Source organism: Pituophis catenifer, unplaced genomic scaffold (assembly GCF_029215685.1).
Source record: "Pituophis catenifer annectens isolate HBS135680 unplaced genomic scaffold, rPitCat1.0.hap2 SCAF_2, whole genome shotgun sequence".
NCBI lineage: Eukaryota > Metazoa > Chordata > Lepidosauria > Squamata > Colubridae > Pituophis > Pituophis catenifer.
The window spans coordinates 176,913,871-176,931,219 of NW_027256882.1; the positions used below are offsets into that span (position 1 = coordinate 176,913,871).

Sequence of the window (17,349 nt, forward strand, 5' to 3'; positions counted from 1 at the left end):
AGATCCAATGCAAAAGATGGCTTCCAGGCCTGACACCTGCTTTCCTTTATTTCTCTCTTTTGTCATGACTCTGTCATCTGTGTTTGCCTGATGCTGGACTCCTATTTGCACGAGGCTTACAATGTGTAAGACTTGTTGAACCTCACCAACAGTCTGTATGCCATCATTTGGAAGTGCTCAAATGCTAATTCTAAGGCAGTTATGAAAACTTAACACATCACAATGAATAATAAAAGATTTCCCAGTTATTGCATACCTGTACAGATGTTACTGCTTGCTTCACATCAATTGTATGGTAGCTACAGATGTCACTATGCAAGCCACCATTTCCACTTAGCAGATACATATTTCTACAGAACTTACACATTTATTTGTAGGATACATGGCATGGCATGCAGACAAGCTCAGATAAACAGTGAATGGTCTTTGCTGCTACAGAGCACATATATAGCTTATCACATCTCTATAACAAAACTGTACTGAATAATGCCACATATAAATAGATTCTATATTTCAAACATGATTGGTTTTAAACCAGTTTTTATGGTTATTTTTTCCTCTGGAATTGTTTGAGCTTAGAAAGTTCTGGGGATTTTCTTTTGGTAGTCCTCTGTGAGGCTACTGGATTTGTGAGGATTTGATCCTGTTAGGAAGACATGTCACAAGACAGGGGTAACTAGGGCTGAAACAAACTTAGAATAAAGAAACCATATATTCTAATTAGATATGGTAATTGGGACTCAACTACTGCTATCCTTATATTTACTGAACTGGAACGTTTATGAGCAACATTAACTATGAACGAATTTATCTGCCAGTATAATTCTAACAAGGCTCAATTAAAAAAAAAAATTATGTATTTGCATACATCTATATGATTTCTATGGTCCTGCCAAAGGACAAAAAATGTAGAGTGTGGTAGCATATGTAGACTTCAATCTTCTGAGAACTTTGGATAAAAGCCTGTCCTTGGGCATTGTCAATATCTGTGGAAATTTGAACATGAGGGAACATGAGGGAAGAAAGCCAATAAGATTCCTTTGATCAAATGGGATCAGGCTGCAGAGCCTTAAATCAGTCCTTGCTTATCCACAGGGTTAGCAGAACCATAACCTATCATGCAAAATCTTATCACATGTAACAGGGATGGATCAACACAATTTATGCAACAACTACACAATTCCATTTCCCCATATGTTTCCATGACTCACCCGCCTACATCTGGTTTGCAAAGGAAGTGGGCCCGCCTTGGACATAACCACCTTGCTGGCCGAAGTCTCCCTGCTGACCATAGCCTTGCTGGCTGTAGTCAGGCTGGTAGCCACCCTGCTGCCCATATGTGTCCTGTTGTCCATATCCTGGAGCTTGGTTGTAGCTATCTGCATAGGTATCAGGTGCTGGCTGCTTCTCCTGGGCTGGTGGGTACTTCATGAAGGGGGCACTCCATCCAGTCTCTTTAAAGACGAACCATAGGTTTCCAACCCAAAGCACCAAATTCAGAAAGCCAAAAACCTATGGACAGCATGAAGGTAAGTTGATGAAAGAGCTGGGAATGTACAGCCTTACCTGTTAAAAACACTGCATGGAGCATTTAAGAAGAATAGCTCAGCAACCACACCAATCTAGAAAGCATAGAATAACTCTGAGGAATAATGGCTTCATTCTTCATTGGTCAGACTCACCTCAAGTGCTAGGTACGGTTTCGGATCCTATATTTTAAGAAAGATTCCCACAAAGTAGGATGAGTACTAGGATGAACAACATGAACTATCCAGGCAACAGAAACCTATACTAGAGTAGATGAAGGAAGTCAATGCTGGATATTTTATCCTGAGGAAAAATAACTGTGGAGAGTCATGTATCATATTGAAAATTGTCATGGCTTGTCCTTTATTATCCCAGAGATGCAAAATAATGACTTTCAGTTACAGGAAGGCTAGTCATTCATTCATTCATTCATTCATTCATTCATTCGTTCGTTCGTTTATTTGATATCTGTAGAAGTCCATCTCAAACCAGTGACTCTGAGCAACAAACAATAATAAAAACAGTTAAAATGCAATGCAAAAAAGGAAGTTAAATACAAATAGCAGCCAAAAGATATCATAATCAGTGTCAATATAACCAGGAAACAGGGTCTTCAGGGCCTTCTGAAAGGCCAGTAGGGTCAGGGCCATCCTAATTTTAGGGAGGTTATTCCAAAGGGCAGAGCCAATGGTAGAGAAGGTATGTGTCTTGGTTCCCCGCCACCTGATATTTCTTGGCTGACAAGACCCAGAGGATCACTGTCTTAAAGCCAACTCTCAATCTCTTTTAATCTTAATTTAGGAAGTGGGGAAAAAACCGTAATGGCCTAAATGGCACCGTCCAACTCTCTTATTCTATGCAGCTGTTGTGCCCCCTTGCACACTGACAACAGAGATAGGCCAAATAACTCAATCCACAGACTGAAGAATTGCAAAGGAAAATCCTAATTCTGAATTAGCTTATATCTACGTCTTTTTCAAAGTTTCTGCAATCATGGATCATTAAAAAAGAAATTGAAAAATGCTGGGACCACCCAGTTAAATAACATCACCCCATCTTCTTATCTTTAAGTGCAAAGAAGGATCATGATTTTTAGTGGATAAGACAGTACTTAAACTGGCGCAATTATTATATCTCTTTCCCTGGTCTCAAATAATGTCATTTCCCCTATAAAACAAACAAACAAACAAACAAGTTCCAAACTTACAACTCGACTCACAAACAATAAATTACAAATTGTTCCATTACAGTACCCTAGAATAGGCCCAAATTATCCCCTTAGGGATAATTATCCCCAGTTTAAGAACCAGTGGAGTAAGATAAATATAGTTAAATTTGTCTATGCCTTCCTATTTCCTCCAGATTAAAAAGCTTATCTAAACAAAATTTTGTTCTGAAAACGTATAGTAATTAATTAACAGGGTTAATTGCAGAGAATTGTGCACTCATAGAAGATCGCTTGTGTACCAGATTCTAAGGGTAGTTCGATAAAATTTATCAAATCTCAGCTTTCAGATTAGCTTTGTATTAAAGAAGAGGCCAAATTGGACAATATGATTCTGAATGGCGTAGATTTAATCAATTGTTCAAAAACTGAATCATGATGATGAAATTGAACCAATATTATTTGAATGTTATATTTTCTTTTTCTTCTCCTTTAAATGGTATATTCTCTATATATTTAGAAGTAAACTGCATTTTGGTTTGTACAGGATTGAGTTTTTAATTTTGCTTAGTTGTGTTTTTTGTTTGTTTTCTCTGCTCTTTTCTCCTTTAACGTTTCTCCCCTCCCAGCCACCTAAATTAGTATCAGGACTTTTTCATTTATTTATTTTTTTTACCATATGGGTAAGGTTTCTTTTTAAAAGTTTATAGTTTTTATGTAATGCTTATTTGCCTTGTAGTTTCTATGTAATATTATGTAACAATTAAGCACTTTTTGTAAAAATCAAAATGTCAATTGAAATGTTTTATAAAATTATGTTTTAAACTCATCTTCATTAATCTCACCAGAAAACCACTGAGAAGCTCCCTAAGACCTCAAAAGTTCTCTGATTGCAACAGCAATTTTTTAAAAAAACATTTGTTTGTGCTGTGCAGTTGTGCTTAGTCATTAGTGCTTAGTCATGAATAGATATGCAAACAGAATGCATCAGTTTTACTCTCAGGATAGGTCAGCCATATGGGCAAAACCAAACTGGAATTCTAAAAGTCAGCTTCAGGAGTAGTTCAACAGAGTAGCAGCTTGTTCTGTCCTGTGGAACAAGTGTTTTCTTCTTAATGGCCATGTGCATATGTGCACATGAAGAAGGATAGAAGAAATGATGAGAAAATACAAGAGGGCTATAAACAGGATGTGAGAAGAGAAATATATTCCTCTTTGGGTTTTTTTATTGGGGTATTTTGATCACAAGGAGATAACCTCACCTGGAGCCTCTCACAAAATTCAAAGAAAGAGGCAGGATGGATTGCATAATAAAAAATTATCTAGTAGCATTCTGAAACAAAAGGATTATGTCTGGCTATGAGACCAGAAAACAGAATCGTGGGATTTATTTGATAACAAGTAGCTCTGATTTGGATCAGCAAATGGTAATATGACACTTGTGTAACACAACAATTAAGGTTGTTTCCTTGAAACTGGCTCATTGTAAGACACTTACCAGCAGAGACATCACCCCAAGTTCAGACACACAGGCATTTTTATAAAGCAACCTATAAAGATGCACAAAACACCAACACATCCATGTAAACAACAAACTTGTCCTGGTACAGAGTTCATTAACTGAAAGCCAGAAGTGCAAATAAACTCTTTGAAAATATAGAAAACAGACTCATATGGAAACAGACACACACACAAAAAAAGATACTGCAAAACTATAGTCAAAGAAAGCTAAGAAACACAACTACAAAATGCATGTTCAGTCTCCAGGAATAGACCCTATATGAAAATCCTATCTATACTCTAATCATATTCCTATGATAGTAAGTTGGAGGACTTACCACAGAAGTGTTGAGGCCAGAAGTGACAGGTTCATATTCCTCCTTGCATTTGACCTCTGGTTCCTTACACACAGACATGCCTTCTATCACATTATCAGGGTCAGTGGCCTCCTTGACATCTGAAAGCCCCTTGGCCCAAGCACAAGAGCTCACCAACCACATGAACACAAAAACAGCTGTGACAACAAAATCCTGCAGCAAGAAGAAAAAAAAACCAGTGAGGTTATAGGAAAGATTATCCAATGTGTGAAGAACAGTAAGCCTCTGGGGACCTCATCAGTGAATATCATAAGCCTCTCTTGTATCCAGAGAGGATCCAGAACCAAGATCCTGCCGTGCTGTCGCAGCACACCCTAACCCCGATTCAGTATAGGTAGAAGACTTCGCGATAGTGGCTATCTGTAGCTTGGGTGTAGGGTGAGGATGAAGGTTCAGCAACTCAATGACCATGTCAGGTCTGTCACTCAAGCCCAAGATTTTAAATTGGCTAATTGATAATTTAAATTTCACCTCAGCTAGAAGATCATTAGGTGGTTTCAGATAAGCCACTATTTTGAAATAATAGACCCTGGTGGTAAGTAAAAATTGGTTTCACAAACCTTGGAGGAGCCCCCACCTTGACAGTAGTGTTTGCAATGGGTCAGAAGTGGGATACAACTATATAGATAATCCTCGATTTACAGCAGTTTGTTTAGTAACCGCTGGAAGTTACAATGGGACTGTAAAAAGTGACTTATGACCATTTCCACACTTACAATTATTGCACCATCCCGTTGGTCACGTGATTCAAATGCAACCGTTTGGCAACTGATTCATATTTATGACAGCTGCAGTATCCCAGGATCATGTGATAATCTTTTGCAACTTTCTGATAAGCAGAAAAGTCAATGGGGAAGCCAGTTTCACTTAACAACCGTGTTAATAACCACAGTGATTCATTTAACAACTGTAGCAAGAAAGGTCGTAAAATGGGGCAAACTCACTTAACGAATGTCTTGCTTGGCAATAGAAATTTTGGGCTCAATTGTGGTTATAAGTCGAGGACTACCTGTAGTATGCTAAACTATAGCACTATGGCAGTATTCAAAATAAAGAAAGAATCCATCATGTAATATTTATTTTGTTCAACATATTTTAGACACCGTGACTCGTGCTATCATCAATTAACTTCCTGTTCCTAATGAACATCTAATATTTTGATGCACAAAACAGGGCATTCAAAAGGCACTCTTTATTCAATCAGTTGGGGGCACGAACGACCTGAATGTAAAGTTATTATTTAATGGTGGATGACGTTTGACCCTTCTCAATGGATTTAGAAGGTTTTCCAAATGCCTGCTTGCCATTCTAGGTGTCCTCTTCAGAAGCAACTACTCCTGCTGGGGTTAATTCAAAGGGTGCTAGTATCAGGTGTGACACATGTGCCGAAATGGCTTGTGCAATGCTATCATCCTATAATTGTACTCACAATCATGGGACCTTTGTTGTTCTCCCTGTACTTATCCTGCATGAAAATGTAGACAACAATCGCGGCTAGAGAATAAAGGAAGGCAAAGACTGCAATGGTGACAAAGAATTCAGCAGAGGAAGAGTAGTCTCCAATCAAGAAAACCTTGTCTTGTTCGCCTCCTTTACAGGTGGGAGCATCAAAATACACCTGGTGGAGCCTGGAGAAGAGAGAGAAAAAATCTGTAACAGGAATTCACAGAAAAAAGGCAGCCAGTATGGGTGAACATTGGTTACACTGAACCAGATAGATGTTATTGGGTTGGATTACAGTTCCCAGCATCCCATTTGGGAAGTGTTACATTAAAGTAAGCTGCCTAATACTACAGGAGGACCACAAAGAGCAAGAGAGAGCAAGCGAGAAAGAGATTTTTCATCCTTTCTCAGTACATATGAAATCAAGACCATATTCTTCTTAAGAACTAATATCAGGAGAAGCAAAACCATGGGGATTACTGCCACAGGATTAGACCCTGATTACGAAAAAGTGATTAGCAAAATTCATAATGGAATCTACTTCATGATAGCAGTTGCTATTAGCCATGACAGTGGATGGATCCTCAAGGTTCAGGGAAAGTATAGTCCTCAATGCAACAAGTTAAGGATTAACAATTGTGGAGGTCCATTACCATATGCTCTTCTAATGGGCTCTTTGGGTTTCTCTGCATGACTGTTGGAAAAGCAGACACACATAGACATGCATATGTGCATGCCTCTACCCACCACCCATCCATGTATATATCAGGAGTTCAAACTTGTCTTCTGTCCTTTATCCAGAAATGATAACATTCCCTTTGTATTGACCCTACTTCCCGTGTCCTATTGTTTTCTTGGTAGCAATAAATAGTGGTTTGTCATTCCTTTCTTCTTGGATATTTGTTGGCCTACAAACATTCCTTGATGGTCTTCCATGTAGTAACCTAGTTTGACCCTGCTTGGCATTTTGGGAATCCCTAAATTCTACCTGGTGTTGGACATTGACTGTCAAAACCAGAAGTGCAGGCCACTAGCTGGTAGCTTATTTCTTGAATGTGCTGTGTACTGATCCATAAACAACATCTTGCGTTTAAACCTTTGCCCACTAGCAGTTTCTTTACAGTTTCTTCACTGAACAGCCCCAACTAAGTCTTAACTCACCGGAAGGGGTAGGAGAATTCCACCTCTATATTGAGTTTGCTCTCATTTTTCTTGGGACAATTGACGCTGAGGCGGAATTGTCCAGTGTAGCTGCCACACGTCGCAAATGCAAAAATGGAAAAGAACTGGGGAGAAAAAGAAAAGGGGAGCAAATATGAGTGACATTCACAGGAAATTTGGAAATCTACTCAGCAACAATCCTATTTATTGTGCTACATATCAGAAGCGTGGCACCGGGCAAGCAAAAAGGCTGGCGATATTACAATATGGTACAGATTTCACAGATATTTAGTGGCCACATGTAAAATATTATACACTCCTGAAAAAAATTGCAATGGAAGTTATTTGCTACATTAGAGAACTGAAGTTTCCTGAAAATAACTTAATGGAAGGTTTTGAAAAAAAAAATAGCTTGATTTTTTCATTGTGTTGACTTTTTATGAAATATTTTCTGTTTGAAATATTCAATCTGGATTTTTAAATATCTCTTTCTATATTGAATACCTTAATTTTATAAGATGTCATTACTGTGTGAGAAGAGGAAAACTGGGTTGTGATTTACTAAAATTATGTAGGCCTCAAAATGATAATAGGCCTCAAATTAATTGCTATATATTGGAGTACTAACTAGAATGATTTCCTAAGAATAACGTAATCTGCTATGCTAAAGCAATTTTATAACATGTATTTGCAAAGTAAATAGTTTCAGAGGTTATTTTGGACTAGGAATATTAGAAGCATTGAAAATAAGGGACTGAAAGTAGCAGATGGTAGATTTCACATGTACACGCAAGTGTGTGATAATTGATGGTCAATATAAAGTACAAGGAAATAACTTCAGTAAAATTCCACTTACTGAGGGGCTTTCTGAATAAGGATATAAAAGAAGATGGGTCTCAGGTCAGGGCCACTGGCCATAGCTATTCCTTGCCAGACCTAGCTATCGTCTCTGGACCTATCGTCTCTGGACCTCATTGCAATGGGTTATTGATGTAAGTTGTGTTATTATGGCTTTTCATGTTCCAAATTGCTCATGAAATAAACCTCTGAATCTTAAAGTAAGAATTGTTTATTGTATTACTGTCTCCTCGTTTTTTTATTGGGATATTTTTACGACAACTATAATGCTAATTATATTTGCAAGATTAAACATTTGCGATGTTGAGTTCTCTGCCTCCCAAATATTTTAAAGACCTTTCCCACAAACATGCCAATTAATTCTGGTCCAGTTAAAATGCTGGAACCCGGAGGTAGATGGCTTCTCATTGATACCTTATCCTGGTTCCTTAGAATGATAGATTAAGATGAGATCATGTTTTGTGAGCTCTGTTAGATAATGATTGAGAGATAGATGATGGATGGATAGATAGATAGATAGATAGATAGATAGATAGATAGATAGATAGATAGATAGATAGATAGATAGATATGGCAGGGACATAGATTGGTTGCTGTCATTTGTCCTCCATGATTGGTCAACTGAACAGTCCATTAATAGCTCATGGCATAGAAAGGCACGCGGGGGGGGGGAACAATAAAATGTCCTGAGATTTTTTTGCTTGCAAGAATTTGGGTGATGAAAATAGCTTAGATATAATCATTTTTTACTATTGCATATTTAAATATTTTAGTTCTTTAGTATGATTTTTTTAAAAAAACAATTGGTTGGATTGACTAACTCAAGGATCTGAAGGACAAACTATTATATTGAAAATACATGCAATATTTTTCCCAAACAAGCCTTTTAAAAAAAGAAAAAGAAAGAAACAGATTTAGCAGGCTTCAAACAAGAGTGAATGTACTTAATCTTTTTTTCTATAATTCTTTTTTTCCCTAGTCAGAATCCCCTCAAACTACTTTCTCCCCTCAATAAGGATTAGCATTTAATTTGAATTTTTATTTTAAAAGGACCACATTTTGAACAATTATTGCAGTTCAGTTAAAAAACAACATTGAAAAGTTACAGGCAGTTGCTCTACTTTATTGCAAACATTCATCAAATTTATACAATTAAAAAAAAATAGATTCCAATGAAGGAGTCTGGGACTTTTAATTTAGTGAAGGCTATATTGTCTAGGTTTAATAATATATGAAAGGACTGCAGTAGTTGTGGATACATCCTAATACAATGTAAATTTTTTCTTTGAAGAGCTTTATATAATTTTTATCACTATATTTTATTGTATATCATTGCCTTATTTTTTGTCTGTTAAATGAGACAGACATTTAAAACATTAAAAAATGTTAGTCTCCTATTATTTTAGAGGTCTCTTAGCTTACTAAGAGACCAAATATGGGGATTCCCAGGTTCAGAGTGAAGAAATACATTTTAAGCTAGTTATGTTTTTACCTGATTAAAATGAATCATAAGTCATAGGTGGAGTTTGTAGAATTCAGAAGAGTTTAATCTCATCTCAGTTTTTTTCATCCTATGTTATACAGCTTCCGTTGTTATGCCTATGACAATTTTTGGTGTACAGAAATTGCCTAATGTGGCACCGCCGCCCAGTTGTAAAAGGTACAAGCCAGTTGCAGATTTCCTACCTCAATGAGAACTAGGGACTTGAAACGAAAATTAGTAGGCATTAAGCACCCATCATTTCTCCAAGCCAATTTGAAGTACCATATGTTTGAGCTGAGGCATATAACACTGTATTCTGCTGAACCTTGTGCCGCTTTGTGTGGAAATATATTTTGAAACATTTTATGACCCCAATGTGGCTTCAAAAGATTTTACCTCTCTACAAAGCACATCTTTTCTCATATGTGGACCTTTCTTTCAGTTGATGCCAACGCATCTTTTTCTCGCAAGGCAACCTCTTGATAATGAGCAATGCCTGCACCCATATGAGTCACAGGGCTATTTCAGTCTTCCAGAGCATTAGTGCGTGGGGGTGGAGATGTAAATGCTGTTGGGTTCACTTGGGCCAGCAGGGGGCACTCTAGGAAGAAAACTGGCAGATGAAGGGATCATCTTAGCCTTTGCTTAGGATGGTGGGGTGGCAGGAGGCATTTGGTTTACTGTCATCATGGATCAGCTGAGAAATCACTGTGCGATCATAGATATTTTTAGAGCAAAATTTGCCATAGGAAGAGCTGGAGAATGAGGGTAGGAGAGAGTGTGCCTGATCCCTCTCTTAATCTCTTCCTCCCAGCATCTAATCAGGGAGGGACCAGATATTAACCCAGCCCTGACCCACTTTGCTCTCTACCATCCAGGGAGGCACCATTTCCTGCCTGGCCTCAGCCCACAGAGCAGAAGAGTCAGCAGAGATGCCTGCATTAAAAACCTGCTATATGGTGACTGCTATTGGAAGGCTTTTAAATTATGCCGCTATGAATTAGATTGTGAGGAGTTTAAATCCCTTTAATGAAATGGCTTCCAAAGGCAGAGGGCAAGTAAAGAACTGCAATAAAAAGGAACAGCATGCTATTCATGGTTCCAGCCAGCTGGCTGGGGTTGTTTTTCCTGGATCCTCCATTCCATTGTACGGCATTCAGTATCTATTGAATGTGTGCAGTCCTCGTTAATCTGATTTGAAATCCCCCCCCCTCTACCAGAATTTCCTTCCCCCAGATGGTTTTGTGCTGGGGTGACATGCTCCCTTGGAATACTGATAGGGCAGAAGGGTCCATGCAACAGAACAAGTTTACTAGAGGTCCCGTAGACAAATAAATACAAATAGTGAGAAACTGGTTCAAGATAATGCAGAGCTCATCTGCTTTGTCTGCACCCCTGAGTTTCTAAGCTATTTATGTGGCTTGGTGTGAAGTTCATGTATTAAGGTAGTTCAAGTTTACTAACTCAGAGATAGTTTCAACTAAGCTGGCAATTCAAGCTTGGGGCACAAGTGGAAGATTGTGCCATTTGAAAGTAGTATGTCAATCTTTTTTTCCAACACACCCCAATGCAGACAACTGTGAGGCTGGCTAGGAAAAACAGCTTGGTAGTCACGGTCAAGACACACAACTCCTGAATTTGCAAGTGCCACGGAAAGCTTTACCTAGAAAAATGTGGGGTGCACCACTGCAAAATAGCGAAGTAATGCATCTTTAAGGAAACAAAATAGAGCCTTTGGTCTGAGAACAAATCTCTTCCAAAGGCTGATCCCCTTCTCTGTGGAAAGCTCTGGAGACAAGGGGGAAATCTGCTGGGGTCTCCAAAGGCAGGACTTCAGAGCACTTCACAAATCACAGTGCAAATGTACTTCCAGACTAGTCTTTGCAAAATACATAATAAAAAGTGGATTAAGAAGTGCTGTGAACCTGACAGATAAAGGGATTTGGGATTTATTTAAAGCCTCTGAAGCCAGGATATGCATCTAAGAAAGAACAACCAGAGGAAGCTGGCTTTGAGGCTTGGTATGCTGCAGGCTATGCTGGGAGAAGACTTTAGTCCTGATCCATCCCTATGTCTATTTACTTCACGTTCCGTAAAATGTCCCAGAGGCAACAATCTGCACAACATATTTCTTTGAGCCCAACAAGCTGACTATTACATTTAACCTTTTTTCAATCCATTATCTTTTTTTTTAAAAAAAATTGGAAGCCTATATGTTGCAGAGCAAAGCATGCCTTAAGCATGATCCGTATTTTCAATGACAGAGGCATTCTTAGAAAATGGGATGGTGAGGAGGGCTGCAGGCAAGTTCTTCATTTGATTTTTAGTAGATACAAGGGTTTGGGTCTGGCCATATTTCCCATGGTAACCATTGTTCGAAAAATACCTGCATATCCAAACATGCCCATTGACTCCAAAGGCTGGAATCCTTGATCTACCTTAGAGGTGGGGAACAATGGCCCATTTATTTATTTATTCAACTTGTATGCCGCCTTTCTCCAAAGACTCAAGGCGGCTTACAATGCATTAAAAACCATATATAAAAACATTAAAAATTAAAACATTAAAAACAATTAAAACCCATTCACACCATTCACAGCCGGATCTCACCAGATTGCAACAGGGAGATCAACGGCCCCAGGCCTGCTGGACTTTTATGACTTGTGGACTTCAACTCCCAGAATTCCCAAGCCAGCCAAGTCATAAAGAGGCCATCATTCCCCACCTCTGCTCTATCCAGTAGAGAATATCTGACCTCCAGAATTTCCCAGGAAAAGATATCCCAAACTGCCAAGGTCATATGGAATCATATTTTTCAGCTTCCAAAATCCAGGATGGCTTCAACCACAAGGGTCTTATATTTGCATTTGTGTTCCATCCCATCAATGGCTTCCCTGTTCAAAATTCTGTTCATAAATTTTCTTTTTTTGTGTGTGTGTTATTGATGATACCAAAAGAAAACGTTTGTAATGGGTATATTCGTATACAGGAATTGAAACAATTAGGTTAAGTTGAATGCCCAAATAATTGTACAAAGCAATTTTCATGAGCCTGGAGCTCTCCAGATATATTGTAACATGAGGCCCATAATCACCAGGCACTGTGAGAACTGTAGCCTAACGTATTGGGAAGGCAGTAGGGAGAAAACTACTTCAATGTGCTTAGCTACTGGGGTTTGCCGGGGGAGATGGGGGGAAGAGGGGAAAAGTAAACCACCTGTATCTGAGTGGCAAAGATCTGCTCAGTCATTAGATGACAGCAATGAGAGCATAAGAAGTTTAACTCTTGGCTGCCATCCAATGGTTATCTGTGGTATTACAGCCCATGTATGATGGAGGGGAGAGTTCTAAAGTCCTCATTTTAACACACACCCCTGCCCTTTATCTATCTATAGAGCACTCTTTTCTCTCCTTCCTCTTCAATCCTCCAAACTCACTTTTTAAAAACTGGATATTGGTTTTTTTTTGGTGTGTGTTTTGTTTAACTGAGTGACTTTAAGTGTTACTCTACATTCTTGGTAGTTAACCTATATTTTATAAAAATAACTGGACTGTCTTAATATTTCAGGTAAGGGCTGTAATTCTTCTGAATTTCAGCTGGACTTACTTTTGAATAGATCGACCGCTGCACTGGAAATGTAATTCCTATTGGCTCAGTGTTAGTTTATACTGGTATCTTGATATAATAACTTGTGATGATACCATACAATAGCATAACATAAAAAGATAAGTTCTTTTCCAAATCAGTTTGGAAAAGTTTGGCTCACTGTGACTTCATGGACACATCCTGGAGGCAGCAATACGGAAGTGAATTGGTGCCGCTTACAGAGTGTTTTAATTTTCCATTCTAGCCCTGGGCATTCCTCGAAATCTCTAATTTGAATACTAACGAGGCCTAAAACATGTTTACCAGATTTCAGAGGCACAGAGATATAGAGAAGATATTTATTCTGGGCACCAACCAATGTTCCTGCACACATTCCAGTTCTTATTGTGTTCTAAGATAGCTACCAACGTTGCAATAAAACAGGCAGATTCCCTATGGAGTGTGCTCTCTGTTAATTAGGGGAAGCATCTGAATTTTCCATCTCAAGTGCCCTGACTGCTCCTGATTTTTCTAAAGTCTGTTTTTATTTTAGATTTCATTGTGTGTGGTCTAAAATACTTGCTGTTTCTTACAACAGAATTGAATGAAAGGGGAAAAAATGGCACTCCTGTCATGATGGCCAAAAAGATGTTTGAAACTACTAGCTTGTTTGCCTATATATTTGGATATTATTCTCTACGTTATGCTTTAATGGTCTAGAATTGTCACTTCAACTTTTAATGTAGAGCACTACTTTTTCCAATTCCAGTTGACTCTTAGATTTATGCCATGTTGACATTTATTCATTTGTTATAGTTATAGTCTACTTTTCCGCAAGGTGGTGTACGGAACACGATCTTCTCCCATTTCTCCTCCTAACAACAACTTTGTGAGGTTGAGTTGAAAGAAAGTGACCTGAAGTCAATCAAGGAGGTTCTCTGCCTGAAGTTAGAGTAGACCCGAGTGTCTCCAATCCCAACAGTTTAGTTGGTATACAACCCTGGCTTTTATGATTATTGCTTAATATGCATTCATTCCGGCAACTGTGGATTTGTAGTGAGATCTAAAGTGATAAATAGAGTGTCAGACTAGGACTGGGGAACAATTGGAAAAGCTTCCTCAAGTTGTGTTCAACTCCTGATGTCTTGCATAGCCATATCCACAAAGTAGAGTTTTCTTGGCAGCAAAATGGAAGTGGTTTGCATTGCTCTTTAAAAAAAATAAAAATAAATCTTAATGGCCTCTTTTCCAAGTAGTAACCAGTTTCAGGCTGGCTTAATTGTGTATGGATATTTATGTGGGAAGCAATGGTCAGATAGGTGGACAGGATAGGAGAGTTGCAGATTCAACCTTTTAATCAACAGCCATAGTTTCAAGCATTTCCCCTAGTTTCTGTAACAGGTGACATGATGGCACCTGCACAGCAAGCACATTTTAATACTGTATCATCATTTACAAAAACTCTTAATTCAGCAGGAACTCAAGGACAGTAAGTTCTTAACTGCTGTATGATATTTGGTTCCATGAGCGTTGTGTGAGAAACTCTCCGTGCATATTGGCCCATCCATTTTATCTCACTATCTTTCCCAATTACCTAGTTGTTGGAATACATTTTAATTAGATAGACAGATGATGAGAGAGAGAGGGAGGGAGGGAGGAGAGGGGGAGAGAGAGAGAGAGAGTATTCTGCCTCTCAGGTTGGACGTAGCTTGGACTTCCATTCTGTTCCTGGCAGAGTACCCTTTTTGGCCAGTTTTCTATCTGAGCTAGGGGTCTCTCTTTTGCACCATCTCTTCTGATGCTGGCATCATCACTAGCAAATCCCAGCACTACAGTATCATGATAGCACTTTCTCCCTGTATCCCTGCCTTACATCCTGCTAGGTTGCTATGGTCACAGTGGTTGTGATGGGGAGAATTTCCAGACGATTGGAAGAATAGTCTGCCTGACCTGGTTCAATGCTTCAGCAAACAGGCTGTGTTCCAACCCATTCTTGTAAGGTCTAGGCTAGGAATGGTTGGCAACCCCCAGTAATTCTGGAGATAGCACAGGGGAAAGTGAGACACTTCATCCACACGTGAGACCATCCAATGTTAAGCAGTCAAATCCTGCTGGTAATAGTACCCAGGAGCTTATCTCTCAGCCCTAGACTTGACTTCACATGCAGCTGGAGCCCAGCCAGGGCTCAGAAGCAGACTATAACTGATCAGATGCCAAAGAAAGCAAACCTTCTCCACCTTTAAGAGATGGATGCAACTTTGGGAGAAGGAACAAGCAAACACTGTCATCTCTGGCGCATCTGTCTTAATTCTAAGCAGGATGAAGACAGGACTTAGACAGACTCCTCTTGACTTGCAGGAGTGCTGATATGGTGGACTCACCCATTCTAGCAACTTTACAAATCCCAAGGGCTCCTTGAAGATCCGGAACTGTCCAACTGCCACAAGCTGTGAAAAGAGAAAGGAAATTTAGTTTACAAACCTGTGAAATATATGCATTTAAGATGCTGCATTAAGCAGAAACCTGTACTGGTCCAAAGTCACAGACCTTTGACGTCTTTCAGCTGGATAAGCTGAAGGTGAATCTGGAATCTAATGAGTACGAAGGATAGGTATGGCCATGAAGCTCCACCCCTTGTCCTGTCTCCTTTTATCTCATTCAGAAAATCAAAAGGTTCCATCCCCCACTCTCCACTGCTTAGATCAGTTGGGATCCACCAAACATGTTCAAGCAAAGCAAACATGCTAAAGAACAGAAGCTATAGTTGGAAGCTCTCTGCCACACTTCTCAGAATCATTTGTTCAGTTTGCTTTTTTCTAAGCATTACAACAAAAGAGAATAACCTTGGAATCACACAGGACAATGGCCCAGAGTGTCTTTCAAAAGTGTCCAGCTAAAGTCGGGCTTCCCCAACTTGACATTATCTGGATATGTTGGAAGGAAATTTCAAGAATCATGGGAATTCTGGCAATCCCAGTCCCAACACATCCAAAGGATGCCAAATGGAAGAAAAGGTCTAATTGGATTAACTTTAGCTTCCCTTGTAACCAATACTCAGGAAACATACCGCAATCGGTATACCGCAATAGGGTAAGTTAAATGACATTTTTCTTTAATTTTCTGGGCTGTTCTTTTGCTCTTTAAAAAGGTGCTGGCTCAGATAGGTTTTTTTAAAAAAGCAATTCTAAAACATAATGAGAGCTTCTTGTGAGCTGATGGTTGGAAAGCAGAGAATATATCATCGGAGGGAGAAGTAAGTTAAAAAATTTTAGATTGTGCAGAAATGAATAGATTAACTATGATGATAAAGGAAAGAGAAGATTCAGAATATTTTAAGATATGGAATAAATTTTACTATTGGTTAGAAAAGAGATATAAGTTTTAAAACAGATTGAAGAAAAAAAAAGTTGTAATTAGAATATTATACTAATGGAAAACCTTTGTAATGGACTTGGTGAGATTGAAGACAGAGGAGATTGAGTAGAGAAGAAATTTTTGAAGATAACACCGAAATGTCACATGGAAGAAATGAATGATGTACTAAATTTTCGTTTATTTTAAAAAAAAAAAAACTTTATTAAAAAAAAACAATGAGCGCTGATAAAACCATAGTAGAAGGGGCAGTGAAGAGAAGGAAAAATAGTTCAAGACTGTTGACAGAAAAGATAACTAGTTTAGAATTTGCTAGGGTATCTTAATGGAGATAACCGAAAGAAGCACATTCAGTAATGAAGCCCTGTCATGATCCCCAAATGCCAAACCAGGAGAGACATTGTGATTGTGATGGCCCCTCTTCCTCACAAAGCACCTTCCCAGGGAAGTGAGGGCTAACTTATTCTCAGCATCAGATAGGTTTGGGATTGCATCAGGTCAGGGAAGGCTGTTTGAGACTTCCATCACTATTCTGGAAGGCGAAAGAGACTGTCCTAGAAACAGGTCAAAGACAATGCATAATCGGTCATCTAACATGGCTTTTCTCTTAGATAGATCTGTTCCTACACTACAGGCAGCACTCAACAAAGGACAAACATATCAGAGACCTTAAAAGGCTCATAAATCTTTGGTGTGTGGGGCACATGAATGCTGCAGTTTTCTGAATGCTGAAATCTTCCAGCTATATATAAATATTATGTAGCATTTTCAAGAATCAAAACTGCTTCATATAGCTAATCATATAGATTAGCTCAGTAAAGTCAACACACTAAATGTTATTATCCGAGTGGTGTCCTTGGTTTCATGATATATGCCAA

At 38.7% G+C, this 17,349-nt stretch overlaps 1 protein-coding gene across 4 annotated transcripts in view; it reads right to left on the reverse strand.

Moving 5' to 3' along the window:
- The window catches only part of SYP (synaptophysin), a 32,206-nt gene that overhangs the window by 11,155 nt on the left and 3,702 nt on the right, over positions 1-17,349 (reverse strand). For 3 of the 4 annotated variants that reach the window (XM_070938175.1, XM_070938173.1, XM_070938174.1), the window contains exons 2-6: positions 15,481-15,546; positions 7,174-7,298; positions 5,999-6,197; positions 4,531-4,722; positions 1,212-1,512 (exon numbers count right to left, since the gene is read on the reverse strand). In XM_070938175.1, the coding sequence (XP_070794276.1) occupies positions 1,216-1,512; positions 4,531-4,722; positions 5,999-6,197; positions 7,174-7,298; positions 15,481-15,546 (879 nt within the window). In that variant the 3' untranslated portion in view covers positions 1,212-1,215. Of the gene's footprint in view, positions 1-1,211; positions 1,513-4,530; positions 4,723-5,998; positions 6,198-7,173; positions 7,299-9,523; positions 9,581-15,480; positions 15,547-17,349 lie in introns of those variants that run through there. The other variant, XM_070938176.1, reaches the window with a different exon arrangement.